This window comes from Notechis scutatus, chromosome 2 (genome assembly GCF_049901735.1).
Source record: "Notechis scutatus isolate UNSWTSFEM ecotype Mainland chromosome 2, rNotScu1.2, whole genome shotgun sequence".
Classification (NCBI taxonomy): domain Eukaryota; kingdom Metazoa; phylum Chordata; class Lepidosauria; order Squamata; family Elapidae; genus Notechis; species Notechis scutatus.
Genome location: NC_142010.1, coordinates 30,839,659 through 30,860,055, shown reverse-complemented (window position 1 = coordinate 30,860,055; position 20,397 = coordinate 30,839,659). Strand labels below are relative to the sequence as shown.

Below are 20,397 nucleotides of genomic sequence, written 5' to 3'. Positions count from 1 at the left end.
AACATGGCTCTGCATTACATCCTACAACACCTTGAATCTCCAAATACCTACGCAAGGGTCCTCTTTGTAGACTTCAGTTCAGCATTTAATACCATCATTCCAGACACCCTTCTAAGTAAATTAAGCCTACTAGCGGTACCTGAACACACTTGTAAGTGGATCATAAGCTTCCTAACAGACAGGAAGCAGCAGGTGAAGCTAGGCAGAATCACGTCTGATACCTGTACAATTAGCACAGGGTCCCCCCCAAGGCTGTGTGCTTTCTCCACTTCTCTTCTCCCTATATACCAATGACTGTATCTCAAATGATCCATCTATTAAAATACTGAAGTTTGCTGATGACACAACAGTGATTGGTCTCGTTCGAGACAACAGACGAATCTGCATACAGACAGGAAACCTCCTCATGGTATAACCGGAACAATCTGGAACTGAACACACTCAAAACTGTAGAAATGGTAGTAGACTTTAGAAGAAATCCTCCCATACTACCACCTCTTACAATACTAGACAACACAGTATCAACAGTAGAGACCTTCAAATTTCTAGGTTCTACTATATCACATGACCTAAAATGGACACCTAACATCAAAAACATCATCAAAAAAGCACAACAAAGAATGTTCTTTCTGCGCTAACTCAGAAAGCTCAAACTGCCCAAGGAGCTGCTGATACATTTCTACAGAGGAATTATTGAGTCTATCATCTGCACCTCTATAACTATCTGGTTTGGTTCTGCAACCGAACAGGACAGACACAGACTTCAGAGGATAATTAGGAGTGCAGAAAAAACAATTACTACCAACCTGCCTTCAATTGAGGACCTGTATATTGCACGAGTCAAAAAGAGGGCTGTGAAAGTACTTACACACCCCTCACATCCCAGATATAAACTATTTCAACTCCTTCTCTCAAAACGACGCTACAGAGCACTGCACACCAGAACAATTAGACACAAGAGCAGTTTTTCCCCGAAAGCCATCACTCTGCTAAACAAATAATTCCCTCAACACTGTCCAACTATTTACAAAGTCTGTACTACTATTACTATTAATCTTCTCATCACTCCTTATCACCCTTCCCCTCCCACTTGTGACTGTATGACTGCAACTTTGTCGCTTGTATCCTTACAATCTATACTGACTGTTTCCCAATATGATTTGATTGCTTATTGTACCCTATGACTATTATTAAGTGTTGTACCTGATGATTTTTGACTCTCGATGAATATATCTTTTCTTTTATGTATAGAGAGTATTTGCACCAAGACAAATTCCTTGTGCGTCCAATCACACTTGGCCAATAAAGAATTCTATTCTATTCTATTCTATTCTATTCTATTCTATTCTATTCTATTCTATTCAAATCTACATCCTAGATATGCTACAGAATTGTCCATTTATTCCCCTGAAACCAGACTCTCTGAAGTGAACCCACACACAAAAATATTTTTTCAAGGTACCCCTGTTTTTGGGAAGGTGAGAAATTCTTGGGGAAACCTAGGGATATTAATCCCACTGAGAAAAATCATCATTGTACATATTGTTAGAATATTTATTTCACTGATTTGGAATTTCAAAAAAACCCCAAATGTTCCGAAAGCACAATTTGATCAATTTATTTGGAGGAACAGCATCCTATGTTTAACCAAAGAGAACAAACATTAAAGGGTGCCACATTTTGCAGCCATGGGTTTACAAACATAACAGTGATTTTATTCACTGTAAACAATAAAAACACTTCTACTATGCATTAACAATGTAGTAAGAAACAATCTGAAGGCAAATCACAGGTTCTGAAAACATTGTCACTAAACTTACACGTGTTAACACTTACTTAAATAGTTAAAGAAGAGAAAAGGTGTTGAACTGGAATCCTGACATGCAAGCCACATAGTCTGATGCAAGACCCTTGGGCATGGAAGAAAAGAAAAACAAACAACTAATTTTAGAAACTCAGTTTAGTTATTCTCACCAATTAGAATATGATGCAAGAGCTATCAACAGGCAGGTTTAAGTTATGGCTTTTAACAAGCTGCATTTGAAATAGACAAGAAAGCCATTTCTTATATAGGTTTTTTTTTTTCTTCACCCATCAGTCATTGGAAATAAATATATAATTTATTTGCCTAAATTGGCCTTTCATAACACAGTTTGGTTTATATATATACTATAGACTACAAATGGTAGGAAAAAAATGAACTCTAAATGTGGTACGTTTGAGAATATTAAAAGTGTGGCTCAACCCAACATCCTTGTTCTAAATTTTAACAAACAAATATCTATATCCCAAGTTTCCTATGCTCAGAAAGGGACTCTTCCACATACCCATAGTTCAAAGGTGGTATAAGCATTAACACAGAAACAACTACACAAAAACATAAAAGAAAAATAATAGCAAAGAATAGGTGAGAGACAAGGCTTAAAAGGAATTTAGAGACTATTGTAACCAAAGGAACAAATCCATGAGGTCCTTGGTGCTCTCTGACATCAGTGCTAGAAGGGAGTGAGGCTTTCTCTCTGTTTATTTACAAGGGGCTTGTCCTATTGGTGTTGGTGGGAGTGTTCTCTGATGGTTCCTTGATTAGGCTATTGTTTATTGTTAGATTGCTTGTCCGAGTTAGTATCCCAATCAAGTAGAAAATAATTCTTGTATATAAACAGAGAGCAAATCCCACTCTCTTCTAGCACTGATGATGTTATCTAGTTAGGCAATAAAATGTCTGCAAGAAAACAAGCAAGCTCAGAGCACAAGGTTGAATTGCTGGAATTGATGGAACAAATCTATCTACTAAAATTATTTTCATCTGAAGACTCTTTCTTGGACAATCCACCACTACTTCCATAAACACGACAGATGGTGTTTTTTTTAATGTTCTCAATTGCAAGTTATCTACATAAACCAGGAAATTTTGATTATTTGGTTATTTTCTCTACACAATTTTTCTTTTTGAGACTGAATTTTATTATCTTGTTATGTTACAATTGTACTGGGTTCTTTGTTATGTTGCATTCCGTATTTTTATTGCAAACTTCACTGGAAAATGTTTTTAAATGTTTTAAACACAAACAGGCATACCCATCACATGATTCCCTGGTGTTTGGAATCCAGAAAAAATAAAAAAATAAAATTAAGCCAAAAGATGAGGAAATAAATAAATATGAAAATAGGGAATGCATCTATATTTTTTAAAAAAATGTTTGCAACACCTGTCATACCCTTCTGTTCCAAATTATATTTCTTGTTTCAACTATGGTCATGCATTACTTCATACAGTGCCTTTACTTTCTTTCTGAGGATGCCAACAACTCCATCAAACCATGACACAATCTGCCTCTCCCTTTCAATCCATTTCCTCTTCCTTTATACTGTATAGCTAAGATTAAATCCTCATTCATTCTATGTGCCCAAAACATCTCAATCTATTATTTTTGTATTGGACACCCATCTTCCTATTCAGCCCATATACATTCAGCAGAAATTGATTCTGGATTCTTTGATTACTTCACATCCTATTCCCATTGCATTCAGCTTACTTTTATTCAACTTGTCTACAACAAAGTAGGCAGAAAAATAATCTCTTAATTGGCAATTTTTGATTATCAAGTATATTTACATGCAACAGACCACAAGCTACATGCTAACTTTCCTGCCTGCACGCATTGAAATTTCATTTTCTCATCTTTAATTAACCGTTTATGAAGTTACTCACATCTATTTCCTCTAGGTTTTTTTTTTTACAGGCCTTCACTCAGTTTTCTCTGTCAGATGCAACTACCCTGGTTTCCAACACATACATTCTCAGATCTATATAGTTTATCACATCGTACAATCTAAAATTCACTACAAATCACTGGGATTATTATTTGTTTGCTTCTGCCCCACCTTTATTATTTTTATCAATAAGTCAACAAATAAACAAACCTTCCTCCTCCTATTTTTCCCACAACAACAACCCTGTGAGGTGGGTTGGGATGAGAGTGACTGACCGAACCAAGGTCACCCAGTTGGCTTTCATGGCCAAGACAGGACTTGAACTCATGATCTCCTCCTTTCTTGCCTGATGCCTTAAGCACTAGAACCCACAGAATCATCTGCATACAAAAGTACACCTACGTTTACATACCCAATTGACAAAACTGACCAAAAGCGCCCTTTACATACTTATATATAAACATATTTAAGTCAGAGAGACATTAATTTTTGTCTTAATCCATTTCAGTTTTGAGCCAGTTGCTAAGCATTCATTTTCATGCATTCCATCGTCTCCCCTTTTTGCACTCTGTAACCAATCCTGTTTCATATTCGTGTAGAACAGTGGTTCCCAACCTTTTTTTCGCCCCACACCCCTAAAGAAATTTCACTCGAACCTCGCACCCCCTGAAATTTAGATTTTAGGAACTACTGAACGTGTTAAATATATGGTAGGATTGAATCTTTTCAGCTATGTATGTGACGGCCACTAAATAACGATACTTAACTCTAAAATGAAAACAAAGTTAATCCATTGCATAATAAATAAAAATGCCAACATATAGCCAATATCCTATTATTTACCTGGACTTTTCTCGCACCCCCTGGAATATCGTCTCACACCCCCAGGTTGGGAACCCCTGGTGTAGAATATTCAAGCCTATTCACTTTATGGCTTTTCTAAATCAATGCATGTACAGAATGCTTTCACACCTCACAATCATTTTTCAATGACCCGCTGAAGATCAAAAATGTGACTTGTACACTTCCTACCCAGCATAAAGCTTCATTGCACTTCCCAAATTTCCCACAATCGCCAACAGAATTCAGTCAGAATAATGTCCATTTTTGATCTTTGTGGATATCCTATAGTCTTTATATTCATTCTTGTCACTTTCTCTTTAAGAATAACAACATCCTTCTAATCACCAGGCAGATGTAGTCTTCACACCTATATTAATTGCACAACCATTCTATACTACATTAACATATTAACATTTCTTCAATTTTCCTCTATAAACACCATTAACCTTTTCCCATTCTCATTTTTTACAGTAAACATTCCCTCATACTAATTTGAGACCTACACTGCTACCCCCATGAATTCACTCATCACCCCTGTGCTCTTTATCTGGGGTTTCCGTCTATTCCCACTTAACCAGCATTATCTTGAGGTTACCAATAGCAACCAGGACAGCCATCGTAAAGTGATGCGGTCACATGATATTACACTTTGTAAGTGCATCACTTAGCAATGACAATCCTATAACTCAGTGATCCCCAACCTTTTTTATGCCGCGGCCCGGTACCGGCATCAGCTGGGCGCCACGGCCCGGTACCGGCATCAGCTGGCGCCGCCATCTTTTGATGAAAAAGTGCTTCCGGTGACCTCACCGGAAGCACTTTTTCATCAAAAAGATGGCGGCGCTTAGCTTCCAGTGAGCTTTTCGGAGAAATGGCTTCTACCCGAAAAGCTCTGGAAGCACTTTTTCATCAAAAAGATGGCGGCACCCAGCAACCAGCGGCCCGGTAGGACTTGTTCCGCGGACGTACCGGTCCGCGGACGGTGGTTGGGACCCCTGCTATAACTCAAGGGCCGTCAATCCCCTGTCTGTGGCCTGTTGGCAACCAGGGTGCCCAAGTGGTGGGCAAGCACAGGAAGCTCCATTAGTGCAAGCTGTTTGCGCATGCACAAAACCATCCGCTCCTCCCTGCCACCACTGCTGGTCCATAGAGCCAGAAAGGTTGGGGACCACTACTGTAACCCAAGAATTCCTTTTCCTTTTCTCTCTTTGCAATTTTTCCAAGATCCATGGGTGACACTAGCATATAATTTTACATTCCACCCTTATGTGCTATGCCAATTCTCTCAATCTTTCACCACACGGAACAAGCCATGTTTTTGGATGTTTATTTATCCCTTTGTCATGCATATGTATGAGTATTCTTAAACTACAGAGTTGAAACCATGCATGTCCAATCTTTTGATTTGCCTGGGCCACACTGAGTGAAGAGGGATTGTCTTGGGCTATATATAAAATATAGTTAATTTATATAAATCACATAATATTAAAAGGTTACGATCTTGTGGGGCTGTATTACTGTCCAGGGCTACATGGGCCATGGGCTGTGGGTTGGACACCCCTGATCTAACTAGATATTTTCTAAATAAATGCTCAAAAGTCACCATTTGCAGTGATTCTTGGAATTTTGAATGACTCCCATCATTATTTCTGTACCTCGTTTTACTCCCACCTATCCATTCATGTCAGCTAACAGAATATTTTCCACCTAGTTCACATTCACTGATTCTCTCATTATTTGATGGAGCACAATATATAAACTATGGGTTCCTGTAATCGTAAGCATCAATTTAACTGACACCCATTCGTATCTTCTCATGTATGTTTTAGACCTTTCATTTATAATTAAGACTACAGCTTCCTTGCATGTGTGCTCAGCTCTACCACAATGGAACAGGCAACCTTCAGATGACATGCTTTGGTGAGGCCCTTAGTCTTCTTTGAGCTTCCTTCGTTTGCTTGCAGACATTTGGTTACTCAACTAGGTAAGATCTTCAGTGCTAGAAGGAAATGGGGATTGGTCTGTTTATATACAACAATATTAGTGGATGTGTTGCTTTCACTTTGGTAGTTCCTTGATTAGGGCTGTTGTTTACCATTTGTCTGTCTGGTTTAATCCCTGCTTATCTAGAGGTTGATTACTGGCGACAAGGTTTTCTTCGCCTTTCTCTAACTTTCCCAGCCATATAGCATATCTACATCTTTTATTTCATTTGTCAATTGACATTCTTTACTATCTCTTCCAAGTCAGCCTTCCATATTCCATAGTCATCACCAGATGGGTCCATATATATTCATCTCTGCTGTCTATTAAAGATTTAGTCAACTGAAGATTTAAAGCATTTTCTATTACATTTGATTATACCAAAATGTGTAAACTAAGTTACCAAATTTTCCCATATCTATGCTACATTCCCTCCTAATAAAGAAAATAGTAGTCACATTTTACCCCAGGCTCACTCACACAATTCTATGCAATTTAAGATTTTTAGGGACTACCTTGTACATCAACATAGTGTTCCATATCACCATGTACTGACACACAGGTTTTTTTTAAAAGTAAATAAATCCAACCAATAGTTGTACATATTGCAAAACCTGAGGGGAGTCACTTTGTTCTGGCTTCAGTTTGCTGAGTGTGTCAAAGTTACAGCCAATCTCGGGACAACCCCTCATTTGATTGTTGCTGTAGCTCCAGATGATAGAACAGCACAATGAACACTGTGATAAGACTTGGTGACACTCTCATCTCTTTGGTGCATTTAGAATCAACATACACATTGTGCTCATATTCCTAGTGTGGGCTCAGGAAAATAAGGCTGAGAAGTTGCCTGAACTCAGGTTCAGTTTGGGTCACTTCAATGTGAAATGCAGGAATTGGTCATTACCTAATAAAAGGACACAACCACAAAATTCAAAACAGACTTCGTATGTTGCTGTCCAAAGATGGAGAAAGCAGTCAAATCTAACAGGGTTCTTTTTAATCTGTCTCTTTTAACTTTTCTGTTTACCAAAATCAGGAATAAAAAAATGTCCCCAAATTAAAGGGAGATATTTTGGGATCACCAAATTTCACATTGGCATTTGGTTGTAATTATGCTTGTTCCTGTGGTTTTTTCTCTCTCCTCCTGAAACAAACTTTGAAGCCTGATTGTTTCACTGTAGGTCCTAATCACAGAATTCCTACATCAAAGATACTTGTGCTCTTGTTTACTAAAAATGCCTAATAATGAAGTAGCCCATGGCTTGGATTTTTTCAGCCCCTCCTTGCACAATGACACAGCAAAACAGCTGCCATCTTGTGAAAACAGCTGCCATCTTGTGAAACACTGGCCGCATTGTAATGATGCTGACATTTCTCAGGAATTGGTATTCAGTAAATTATGGTATTTTGTTACAGGGCTATGGAATTCCATGGATGCCATCCAATGATGCTTTGGATGCTTTCACATTCATGTGAATCATAGTTAACCCCAGGGCCAGTTTACACTGTTCATTCAAATAAGGTGGGCAGCCAATTGTTGATACACATTTCATTAAAAAATAAATAAAAAGCAAAAAGTCCTATCAGGCCAATAAGGAAAGACATCATTTTGAAGAAAGCCATAGGGCAAACAAATAGAAAACATGTTCGTACGGAATGGGCAGGCTACATTACCTTTGTAAAGTGGGCCACCTATGACTAATCCAACTTACGACTTGTTTTGTGGTAAGTTATTAAGCAAACCCATTGATAGCTCCAAGTCATTTTTGGTGAAAACCGGAAGTAAATGCCAGTTTTTGACAAAACCATCATAAAATGCCATGATGTGACCACAGGATGCAGCTAGCAACCATAAAAATTGGCATAAAGCTGCCAAGTACCTGACAGGCAGTCACATGACCCGGGATCAGCAATCGGAAAAGGTAATAATAAAGATTTCCCCTGTCTCACTCTAGGGCACAGTGCTCATCTGTTTTTTGGCAGAAGAACTTCTGTGGTCATGTGGCCAGCATGACTATACACCAAGGCACACAGAATGCTGTAACCTTCTCACCGAAGTGGTACCTATTTATCTACTTGCATCTACATTCTTTCGAACTTCTAGGTGGGGAGGAGCTGCGGCAAGTAACAGGAGCTCACCCCACTGCACAGCACTTAGGTCTTGAACCCGCTGACAAGCTCAGTGTCTTTGACTGCTGAGCCATTGTGCCCCACAGCAACAGGATCTGGGTTGTAAATATGGTGAGGTCCACCACAGAACCATGAAAAGACATGTTAAATCAAGAAAATTAAAAAGCTAGTGGCTGGATAGAACTCGTTGTGGCACGCTGTCTGCCCCTCATCCATCCCTGAAGGAAAAATACCATTAGTTAACAGAATGACGTCTGCCAAAGAGATTTCATTGATAATCATTATGAAAAGCATTTCACTATTGATGGACAACCTATCCACTTCCTTTTTGGAAATAGAGGTCTCTGATTGTGCATTATCAGAAGGCAAGATTTCCCCATGGTAATATTTAGAAGCAGATCTTCCCAACGTTACGAGAAACAGGCTATGGATTGCTTGATCGTTTCTTATTACTGCAAAGAAAGCCAATAAAGAGAAGAGCATGAAATGTAAGGATTTTTTTAAAAAAACACAATGTCTAACCTTCTAATATATGTTCCAAGATGTTTAAAAGCAGCAAAAAAAAAAAATGAAAAAGCGAAAGGTTGCAATTTCGAAGCCTGCGTAGTTAAGCCTTGGCCAAAACTGCAATCAGAAACACAGAATGCAAGACATTAACCTTTCAAAATGGCCATTTTAATAGCTAGAAAACTGAACTCTGGAAAAAAAAAGGAAACCTTGAATTGAACCTGGCTTCTGCTACCTCATAGCATTGTCCAACAACAAAGGGAGTCATAGAACTATATTTCTATATTTTATTAAGGCAGGGATGGTGATCTGATGACCACTCAGATGTCAATACAGTTACCAACATCATCACCATTACTTCTAGGAATTGTAGATCAGCAGTACCTGTTATATCTAATTTTATTAAACAATTTAAAAATAACTATCCAAGTTGTTTACAACTGAAGTCCCCAACCCCTGGGCTGCAGCGTGTGCATGCAGTTGGACTTGCGGCGGGGTGCCACGCCTGCACATGCGAGCCAGCCCGTCGCTTACACACATTGAGCTACGTGCACATGTGCAACAGCCCACTCCTTGCACGGCCCAATTCCCCTCTCCCCCACCTTTGTTGGGCTGCCAAAGCTACAAAGGTTACAAAGGACCTCTGGTTGACAAAGTAACCTGATTATATACAGTTTTCTACAGATTATATACATTAAACCCTACACAAAGTGGAACCATTCACCAATTTTGAAAGTATTCGTGTAAGCTTGTTTATTAAGATATTACTGAATTTTATTGTAAGATAAAAATACAAAAGGATACAAGCTAAGAGAAAGAAGGGTGCAAAGAGGAAGGAAAACATTTTTCAGCGCAGTAGAGTACAAAAATAAAACCCTCAACCTTTTGCTTTACAATTTCCCTATTTCAAGCCAATTATAGCTACAAAATCATTCTAATCCTCCAAACCTAAAATCAAAGTTTCATTTATTTCAGTTTCAGGTCGAACATTTTTAAGTAGGAACATACAGTAACTAGATAAATTCTTCTCTTTAATCAAAATTATCAGTTTTGCCATCTCTGCCCAAAATAGCCAGTTTGACCATCTCTGCCAACTCCATTCTAAGCTTCTTTATTTTTCTCAAATTTATCTAGCTACCCATCGCATGAATCGGCTTTGTTTAAATTTAATTTAAAATTGCTTTAAAAACAAATCATTTTATATGTAAAGCAGAGGAGCCTTTGTTTTGATGGTCCAATTTTTAAAAAATGAAAGGGGAAAATCTAAATTTCCAGGGCTACAACAGAGGGGGTCAGATCTAGTAGTTTACCAATCTTTGGTTAATTTAGTCCTTAAGAATGTTAAGAGCAGCAGCATATGACTCTATTGAGAGCAGCTAACAACCATATCTTGAAAAAGCAAATTTGTTTGGATACTGACAGTGTCCAATCACGCAGAACTACGTTATCTAAACCTAAGCATCTTATTGTCAGACTTAATGTAACTACCTGGATTACAAACAGTTATCCAATGCATTAGTCTCTCAGAGGTCTGATTAGAAAGATTAGAAAGAGTTTTAAGATTATAATACAATAATTCCAATGAGCATTTCACCTTCAAATGAGAAATCTATATTCGGGCAACTGAATATAGGAAGAAAGACTAGCCTCTTTTCCCAATTTCTTTTTGTGATGCCAAGACGGACTTGAAAATTAGTCCTACTAGCATTTATCAATATGATAACTAGGTTCCACACTTACCAAAATAGTTAGGACTAGCAATGGAAGATTTAAAATCAGAACTAACAGGATTTCTGAAATCTGCTGGTATGAAAAAGCAGTTCTCATCACACTGTATAGAATCTTAGCCTTTTTCTCTTATAACTGATTACAAAGTACCAGACTACAATGCTGTGTCGTTTTTTTAAAAAAGCAAAGGTTTCCATTAAAAGGGCATTTGGCAATACAACATCTGAAATCCAACTGGTAGAATGTTGGTACTCTAAGCATATCATGAGTTACAAGCATTTCTGATATGCATCTGATATTTTTTTTTCTCGTCTTCTCTTCCTGCTGAGACCTAAGCATTTTATTTGCTCTAGCCAAAATATTGCATCAAGACCATCAAGATCCTTGGATTGAGGGTGATGGCTATTCCATGTGGAAACTCAATCCATTTTCTATAAGAAGTTATTTTATTTTTTAAAAAACCTCCAAGGAAAAGAATAAGCACTTATAACATCTTCAAATAATGGAGCCTACAAATATGTCAATAGACATGGATATATAGATATAAATGCTTAATAAAATAAACTCTATAACTAGTAATTAGCTTTTCCACGCCTTACATGCCCACACCAAAACCAGATGTAACATTTTCACGCTAGCCTGGGTGCAAAACCCCTTTTTCTCCCTTCCCAAGCTATATTTATTGTGATACTCAGCTTCTAAGACTCTGCAAGTTTTCAAAAGCTACACCCTTGCATCATTAACTATAGAACTAGCTTCCATAAACTTGCTAGGCGATATCAAAAGTCTTCCCTCAGCCGCTTCTTCGTCTGAAGCCTGCTTACAAGTTCATGTCTATTGCCTAGGAAAGAAGACAGAGATACTTGACATCCTTAATCTTCAAGGACTTCATTAGACATTTCCAGAAAAATGCAGCGCATGAGGGGAAAAGGAAAAAGCAGTCATTAAAATGTAAGATCTGTCATTTCCAACAAGCTCCGGGGCCAAGACAAATCTTAGAGGACCCTCTGTTCTATATTCCATGCTTTCTAAAGGACATCCCAAATCCTTTTGTAAGTTAAGTCCGCATTTCAAGCACATTTTTTTTAAAAAAAGGAACTTAAATAGCTTACATGAATAAGATGCAAGGAACTGGCTTTTAAACGCTTACGGATACAGTAAGAAAGGTAAAACTACAAAAAAATAAATCTTGACTAGGCAGAATCTCTCAAATTGTAATAAATCTGCCTCAAAAAACTGCATATGTGCTCCAAAACAATTCAATAACAACCCCCAAGGGAAAGAGTGAAATAATAAATGAAGTTCCTAAGAAAATACATACTGCAAAGCCAATACTTTTTAAAAATTTCCACACAGGCTATGTAAGCCAATTCAAAATTATTTAAACTAGATTTCCCTAGATTTAATCTTATTGAATAGGAAGGGACACAAACGTTTTGTTGAAAAATGTTTTTTTTCTTTCCATGAAGTCAGAGTCTTTTGAACTGAGCCTGACTAAATAGAAATTTGCAAGTTGTTTTCCTGACAACAGCAGGAAAGTAGGTTTATCATGCTGTCTTCTGGGATAGTTTTCAACTTCCAGTCTGGATCTAACCTCTAGGGTTTCCTCGTAGCCTCCCATCCTAATACTAGCTAAGTCTGAAATTTTATTTTTTTAAAAATCAGCCAAGGGTAGCTAGATGCTGCCATCTGCTGAAAACTTTTCTATACCAACGAAATTTAAATTTAAGAATATTGAGACAACTCATCCCAAGGGACCATCTACATAATGTGTTAAGCCTGTTTAACCAACATTTGTTGAATGAACTACTGAGTCTGCAAAATCATGCAAATCACACCATTTAACATGAGTCATTGCACTACAGTAATACATACTCTTTAGGTTCTTTAGTTTTACTTTACTGTAGTCTGTTAATGGATAGTTTACCATTTTATAACAGTCCATGATTTACAGCTGAATATATGATAAACTAGACAACTGATTGAAAAAGTGTGGCTTGGTACAGAACCTGAAGTTATCAGTCTTCAACGTATAAAGCAGGGTTGTCAAATTCGCAGCCCACGGGCCAGATGCATTATGCACTGGCCACGCCCACCCCATTTTAGCAAAGGGGGGGAAGTTATATGTCATGTGACATGTCATCATGAGTTTGACACCCCTGCTATAAAGCATCTTGTTCAAATCCCTTTGATCATAATGGACTTCACTTAAATGAAGCTATACCCCCAAAATATCCAAAATTAGAGGGTCAAAGACTTCAGTTTCATATATGACAATTTCTTCAGCTATTGCCAATAATATTAAAGAAATCAAAGCAGGTTTTAAGAATTCAAATGTATTGTTTAAATATAGTTGTTCACTTATTATTGCTTAAGTAGCTCTTTACCTCAAATAGCTATTTATATTTATTTACACCACCCCAAGCACAAACAAAAATTGCATACATTTCTAGAACAACCTTTTAAAAAAAAAGACAAAGGGAAGCCCAACAATTTCAGGCAAGAATATTTCATAATAAGTATGAACAGTAATGTAGCCATGGATGCCCATATTAAGAACACGTCTTTTGCTTATTGTTTAGTCTTACAAGTTACACATCGGCTCATTTTGACTTAAGAATTATGAGCTTGCAGGTTAATCAATAAGGATTGTTCATTTTAACTTTTTAGGTGAAGGCCGCAGCCTGGCTACTTCTTATTTTCCAGTCTGCTGTCTCTCCTCTCACAGCCAACTTCAGGATCTTACACTTCCTTCCACCCACATGTGCTCACATTGCAGTCTGTTTTTCCAGCACTTGTTGTCACGTATTTTACTGTGCATTTGTAAAACCTGTCAACTTCAGTGGTATGTGAATGATTTCTCATTGCAAATTCCTCCATGCTCACCTATTTTCACTTTCTATCACTCTTGCACTCTAGTTTCTTTTTTAAAAAAGGACAAAAATTGTACTGTGGAAATCTCAGCATGACTGTTTACAGAAGTATTTCTCAACTTGGCAGCATGAAAAAAGTGTGAACTTCCAACTCCCAGAATTCCCCAGCCAGCATGTTAGCTGAGGAATTCTGGGAGTCGAAGTTCACACATCTACTTGTTGCCAAGGTTGAGGGACACAGATTTACAGTATTCTGATACCACCATTTTAAAACATAGCTAGATGTGTCTGAAAACAGTGCAAGCATATACTATGATAATATGTGTAATTCTGGATAGATTTATTGCAGAGTTCCCAATGTTTACAGGGGATGGGAGGGGACAGTTCATGCAAGTGGCTGGCATGCGCACATGTGTGCAGCTACATTTGCATGAGCAGCATGCACACATGCACGCTACTCATGCAAATGGAGCGAGTGCACACACACTCACCCATTGCTCGTGAAAGTGAGGACATGTGTGCACACGTGCGCTCACCAGCCATTTCCACGTCCACTTGCAAATCCCTCACAACCCACTAGTGGCTGCGACCCACAGGCTGGGCACCCTTGATACTGATCGTAACTGATCACTTTTGCAGAACATCAACTCTGATTTACAAACTATAAGGGCTGGGCATTACACCGCTATGCTTGTTTATGAGATGCTACACAGTGTGAAGCCAGCTATTCTGTTTTTTGTCACGGTTTATGATTCAATGTTAATTAAAGCCACCCAACTGTGATGTATTAGACAAGCCATAACTGAAGAAGCTATGGCTTATGTTTCTTTCCAGTGACTAAACAGCTGTATAAATTTAAAGTAAAAATACAGAAACACATAAATATATGTAAATACCTTGGCAGTTTTTAACTTCCTACAGTAGAATACCCCTGCATCTGGCATATTTTTTTACTCCAGATAGCTTTAGGAGCTTTCTTCCCAACATGACTGCCCTTCAGTTGTGCTAGATCACAACTCCCACCATGCTTGGCCTGCAGGCTCTTCATAAAACTCTCCAGATGCTCTGGTTGGCCTCAGCCATTCAGAAAAAGTACTGTTTCCAAAATGCAGCCCCTTCCACCAACATAGAAAGGTTGACATCCTATCTCCAACCTAGCAGTGAACTACAAGTCACGCCAGAGCGAGTAAATTTAACAACCTAAAAACTATGGAGAAAGTAATCTTCTTTTCCTACCGATCAAACTAGCTGAAGAAATAAATAAAGCACTATAAAAATGTGAAGCTGCCATTATCAGTGCCTCTTCAGGGTTTAATTATTTTCAATTTCCAATTCTTTCCCAAGCCAAAGACTGAAGCAGAGGTTGGTGCAAAGTATTCTATCTGCGTAAATGTTTTAACTGTTAGCACCAAACCCCACAACTTCACTTCAGCAACACACCCACTATCATTTTAAAACCATAAAAACATACCATTATACACTATTAGATGCACTGATTTCAATTAACAGTGTCTTCATTTTAATATTCACCCTTTGCGTAGCCAGGATTGTTGTTAAGTGTCATTTGTCCTAGTAGATTGTAGATGTAAGCTGGACCCTGCACAGAATATCCATAAAATGTTCTATTGCAGAAAGAGCTACTTAATTTAGATTCCACCGATATACATTCACCAGTCTTCAACCAGTGTCACATTAAACTTACATCAGTGCTTGTTTTCTTGTAGCGTTCCCACAGCCTGCCTTCTAGGTGAAATTACTGTACAATATATAACCGCGTCAGAAAGAAAGGCATCACATGGAAGGATGAAATCGAGAAGGAATCAATACAAAGAAGATAAATGGTTCTTTCTCACAAGCAGCAGTATAGCAAACAGAGGCAAGTTTTTTTCCCCATGCCTTCTCTTTTCTGTTTGGCTCATTCTGAATTGTCTGGAAAAAGGTATAAAAGGGGTATGCTTCCGGTAAGATTAAAGTTTTTATGGTGTTATTGATCTCTGATTTTTTTAAACCTTTATAGTACAATCCTGTGTGCATTTTTAAGAAGAAATAAGACTACATTCAATGAGGTTTACTCCTTAGCTAGAACATCTCATCAAAGAATTGCAACCTCAAGTCTTTTTTTCCTATCCATCTTTTATTTCATCTTATGCATGTATTAACTATAAACATTAACATCAAAAAGATCTGTGTTCTGCCTTAAATCATAGCTATAAAGAGGTGCTAATGAAAAGTAAAAAAAACAAGCCAACCATAACAAAGAAAAGAAGTTGTTTTATCAAATTAGCTTATTCATATTAAGTTAGCCTTTTAAGGAAAAAAAAGCACTGGGGGTAAAATCAGGAAAGAAGTGTGGACACTACAAATATGAACAGTATAGAGTTAGATAAACTTAGATTATTATAATTTTTTTAAGGGTACCATTCTAAAATACATGGTATGAATTTTAGAATGGAAAGAAGTCCCATTACATTTTCTGGGATTGGAATAAACTAATGTGGATTTGCTCCTTACAGTTCTTCTTAGCCTAAGGATCCTTGAAATATTTTTAAGAAACAAATGATTTTAAAGCTTTTTTTTAACAAAACACAAGCAGGAAGAAGTTGCTTGTACCAGTGATAAATATTTTCATTCAAATTTGCTAGTCATCATCTCTTCTATAAAGAAAAAATGGAAAAGGGCAAATTGATAAACATTGGAATATTTGTTACAAACCCATCCTTGTGGGCATTTTATGCACTGTTAATAATAAATAGGCAAATTCCAGGCATTCATCATCTATCCAGCTGTGATGTGCAAAACTGTACTGAAATTTACAGCAAATGGCAAGAGCAGCTGACACCCTTCCTTCCCTTAAATATAGGTTTCAGGAATTGTTCTGAAATGTAGCATTATCTGATCAGTGTACACAGGTTGAGAGACTTTGGGGTATACATATGTCGAATGCAGTTCAGAAAAGACAAGCAACTCAGCAGTGCCTCTGCTGGCCCATTTGTGTTACAGTATGAAGGTGGGGTGAGAAAATAATTCAGAGAGAAGACATAAGCTTCCCTGACATTTTTAACTTTTTCTGGGCTCTGGGATCAGCTTAGAAAGGGATATGGGCAAACGAAAATCCATCCTGCACTACAGAATTTTTCCAACAATGTTTCCACCATGCATGTTTTCTACCAAGAGAACAGGCAAACACAATGAATGTCTCCCTCCCTCTCTCTCTCTCTCTCTCTCTCTCTCTCTCTCTCTCTCACACACACACACACACACACACACTGCCCTGCATTTCAGAAATCAGATGGGTCAAGCAAATGCCCATCATCCTAAAATGACTTTGGCTAGACTCCAGAACTGCCCGAAAGGGACCGTTTGGACAAGGTTTTAGGCCATCTATCTAAAATGTCAGAATTGATACTTTCTCTCCACCCTTGAGAGCATGATCTGACCTTCTTCTATGTCTCCCCTCTCCATCCGTACCAAGGTCAACGGCTTGACACCTTTCAAGTTCAACAGAATAAAAAGATGCACAAACAGCTATATAGGAAAGCCAAAAGTCAAGGTAAGAAATTAAGAGAACCCAGTGATTTCCAAAATAGACATGATCCACCTTGTTTCCACCTGGCTGATATGGCTAGTTTGCACACCCAATTTTTGAGAATGGGATTTTTTTTAGTTTCTCTCTCCCGCCATCCTCCCCCCCCCCCCCACACACACACATACCAGCACCACCAAGCACACATCCACAGCTGGCATTTTGTCTCTGCCACACTCAGGGTCTGCCTAGGAAGCACTGCACCAAATGCCAGACCTCAGCAGGGCAACCAAGAGGCCAAAATAAAAGAAAGCCAAGTCTGATGATGTAGAAGGAAATAAGCACAATAATTTTTGACAGGGAGATGCATGTTATGGCAACAGTTTTTTTTTTTTTTTAAAGCCAAATCTCCAACATTCAGATGGAGTTTCTCTGCCTCTCCAACCAAGCCTACACATTTAACAAGCTCAACCAGTAGTTTGGATGGGGGGGGGGGGGGAGAGAATTAGGAGAAAAGAGATACTATACAGTACTCTCCATGTGGCTACTTCAAAGAGAAAGATAGGAAGGCAAGGAAGGCTGAGTAGTAAGCAGTCGTGGCAGATAAAACACAGGGAGAAGAACCAACCAAATCAGACACATTCACTTTCTATTAAAGGCGGGGGTGGAGGGAAGCCTATTACTCCGCATTAAGTGCAGCAAGCAGCTGGTTTGAAGGTCTCCCCTCTCCCCTCCACATTGCTCCAACAGAAGGGCGAAGGCACAAGAGGGGCAGAAGAAGACTGCGCATCTCAAAAGCAGAAGTTGTCCGGAGAACAAACGGCAAAGGGCAGCGAGCCAGGCTCAAAGGTCTTTTTTTTTTTTTCCCCTCTTTCTCCCCGGTTCACCCCATCCAAACCGGAGTCCCCAGAGCTTCCGCGGGAACGAAGCCGCCTCATCTCTAAGAAAAAGCCGGTTTCTTCCCTGCCCGGGGAGGAGACAAATCGGGTCCAAGAAGGGGAGGGAAAAATATATATCTTGCAATGCATTCTCTCTCGTCCCTGCCTTTGGATCCCAAACTGCCCGCACCCACCGTAACACAGCCCGCCGGCCACGAATGACGGCGGGGCACACAGGCGTGCAAAAGCCAAGAGCGAGAGGCTCGTCCACCGAAAGGGGGGGAAGAAGAGAGAGAGAGGCGGGACTCGGGGCGACATCTGCGGGGTTCCTTGGCGCCCTCGCCCGCCCTCCCTTCCCCCCAGCCTCTTTCCAGCCCTCCATCCCACGCTTCGATTGCCACTCACCGGGGAAACACACCACGTAGTGGAGCACGGAGATGGTGATTTTCAAGAAAAAGATCCAGCAACACGGTTGTAGTAGCCTCCGCATGTCCAAAACCGCACATCGGAGAAAAAAAAAATTAAAGCAAGAGGGAGGGGGGAGCTCTCTTGAAACGGATTTAAAAACAAAAAAGGCGAGGGTTCCACACACGCTCACGCATTCCCCCTCCAAAAATTAAAAAGAAAAAAAAGAGGCAACACACACACAAAAATCCCCCACAAAACTTGTGGAGGGTGACCAAACTTGTACACTTCCCTCTCCCTCCCCCCCCTCGGCTGGAAACAAAAGGAGAACAATTCTTGGCTATTTTCTTTGGACGGCCGCCTCCCCCCCCGCAACTCCCAGCTCCGCGCCGTTCCAGTCCTTCTCACACTCCCCAAAGCGCAATAACGCAGCTTCGCTTTCCGCTCCGGAGTTGCACGGTTTGGGATCGCCGCCTTGGGTGCAAAGACGCCCGATTCCCGGAGTTTTGAGTCAGAGGCAGCAGCGCCGCTCAAGGGCCTCGGAAGCCAAACGAACCGCTGCGGGGAAAGTCGGGCGCCCGGAGCTCCCAACTTCGCTCCAAGCCGCCAAGCGGGGATAGCTGGAGACAAAAAAGCACCTCGGTCAGGCTCGGACTCTTCATGCGGGCAGCCTCTCGGCAGGCCAGAGGGGAAAAGGCATTCCTGCCAACGGCAGTTCAGTGAGCGGCAGAGGCGGGAGGATTTTGTCCCCTTCCCAAATGATGGGGAGCCCGGAGCAAGAAGGGCAGCAGCGGCGGCGGCGGTGGTGGTGGCGGCGAGGCGGGCTGCCCGGAGCTGCTTTCAATCCATCCCGCTGCTGGAAGTTGGGGCTCCGGCGAAAGCTGGCGAGGCAGAGTCAGGCAGGAGCTGCTGTTGCTGGAACCTTTCCATTCTTCCATACAGGAAGTAACATGTGAGCCTGGATCCTGGCTGAGACTTTAAAGCGGAGAGGGAGCGGGAGCGGAAGAGGGAGAGAGAGAGAGAGAGAGAGAGAGCGAGGAGAGAGAGAGAGAGGGAAAAGGAGAGGCGAGGAGAGGAGGCGGAGACGCGCGGGGGGGAGGAGGAGGGCTTTGCGCGCACTCGAGGCTCTTAAAGGGGCAACACAGACGCGCTTCTCGCATCCAGCGGTGCCGGCAAAACGGGGTGCCGCCTAGTTTCCAGCCTGTCCCTTCGCTTGCCTTGGGCACTGCCCACGCTCTCGTTCGGCCGCATGCCTTGGGTGCTTGCGCTCCACAGGGCTAAACACACACAGAGAGAGAGAGAGAGAGACGCTCCGCATGCATACGACGTCCACTCCAGCGAGTAGAGAGCACGTGCAGTCTCAACCCCCCGGCTTTCACAGGCGTCTAGAGGCCCGGCGTGTCCACCACACGGGCGCCCACCGCCTCTGGCGGAGGAGCCACGGACGACCGGCCCTCAGCAGTTCAACCTCGCCCTTGAAGGAGCGGTTCATTTACACGCGCAACACGCTGCGCCCCGTGATACTTTTTTTTTTAAGTCTCTCTGGCGGGGCTACCGAAGGTGCAAACACGCTTTCTCTGAATGCGAGCGCGCACACCTGCCTTGCTTCTCGTATGGAACCCTATAGGAAAAACATCTTTTTAATAAAGCCACCACAAAACCTTTTAACGCAAACACTTTGTCACCCTGGCGGGCGCACAAGCCTATTGTTTTTGCTCGGAACTCTTATATTTAAAAGCTCTTCGCACATTACAGGCATTTCTCTCACACCCTTATTTTACAGCCTTTCCCCCTTTTCAGGGACACACGTTCT

General features: G+C 40.4%; 1 protein-coding gene across 3 annotated transcripts in view; it reads right to left on the bottom strand.

Moving 5' to 3' along the window:
- Positions 1-19,614, bottom strand: part of PTPRG (protein tyrosine phosphatase receptor type G) — a 704,217-nt gene extending 684,603 nt beyond the window's left edge. For all 3 annotated transcript variants that reach the window (XM_026679640.2, XM_026679650.2, XM_087954524.1), the window contains exon 1: positions 18,585-19,614. In XM_026679640.2, coding sequence (XP_026535425.2) covers positions 18,585-18,669 — 85 coding nt within the window. In that variant the 5' untranslated portion in view covers positions 18,670-19,614. The remainder of the gene's footprint in view (positions 1-18,584) is intronic.
- Positions 19,615-20,397: the final 783 nt, after the last annotated feature.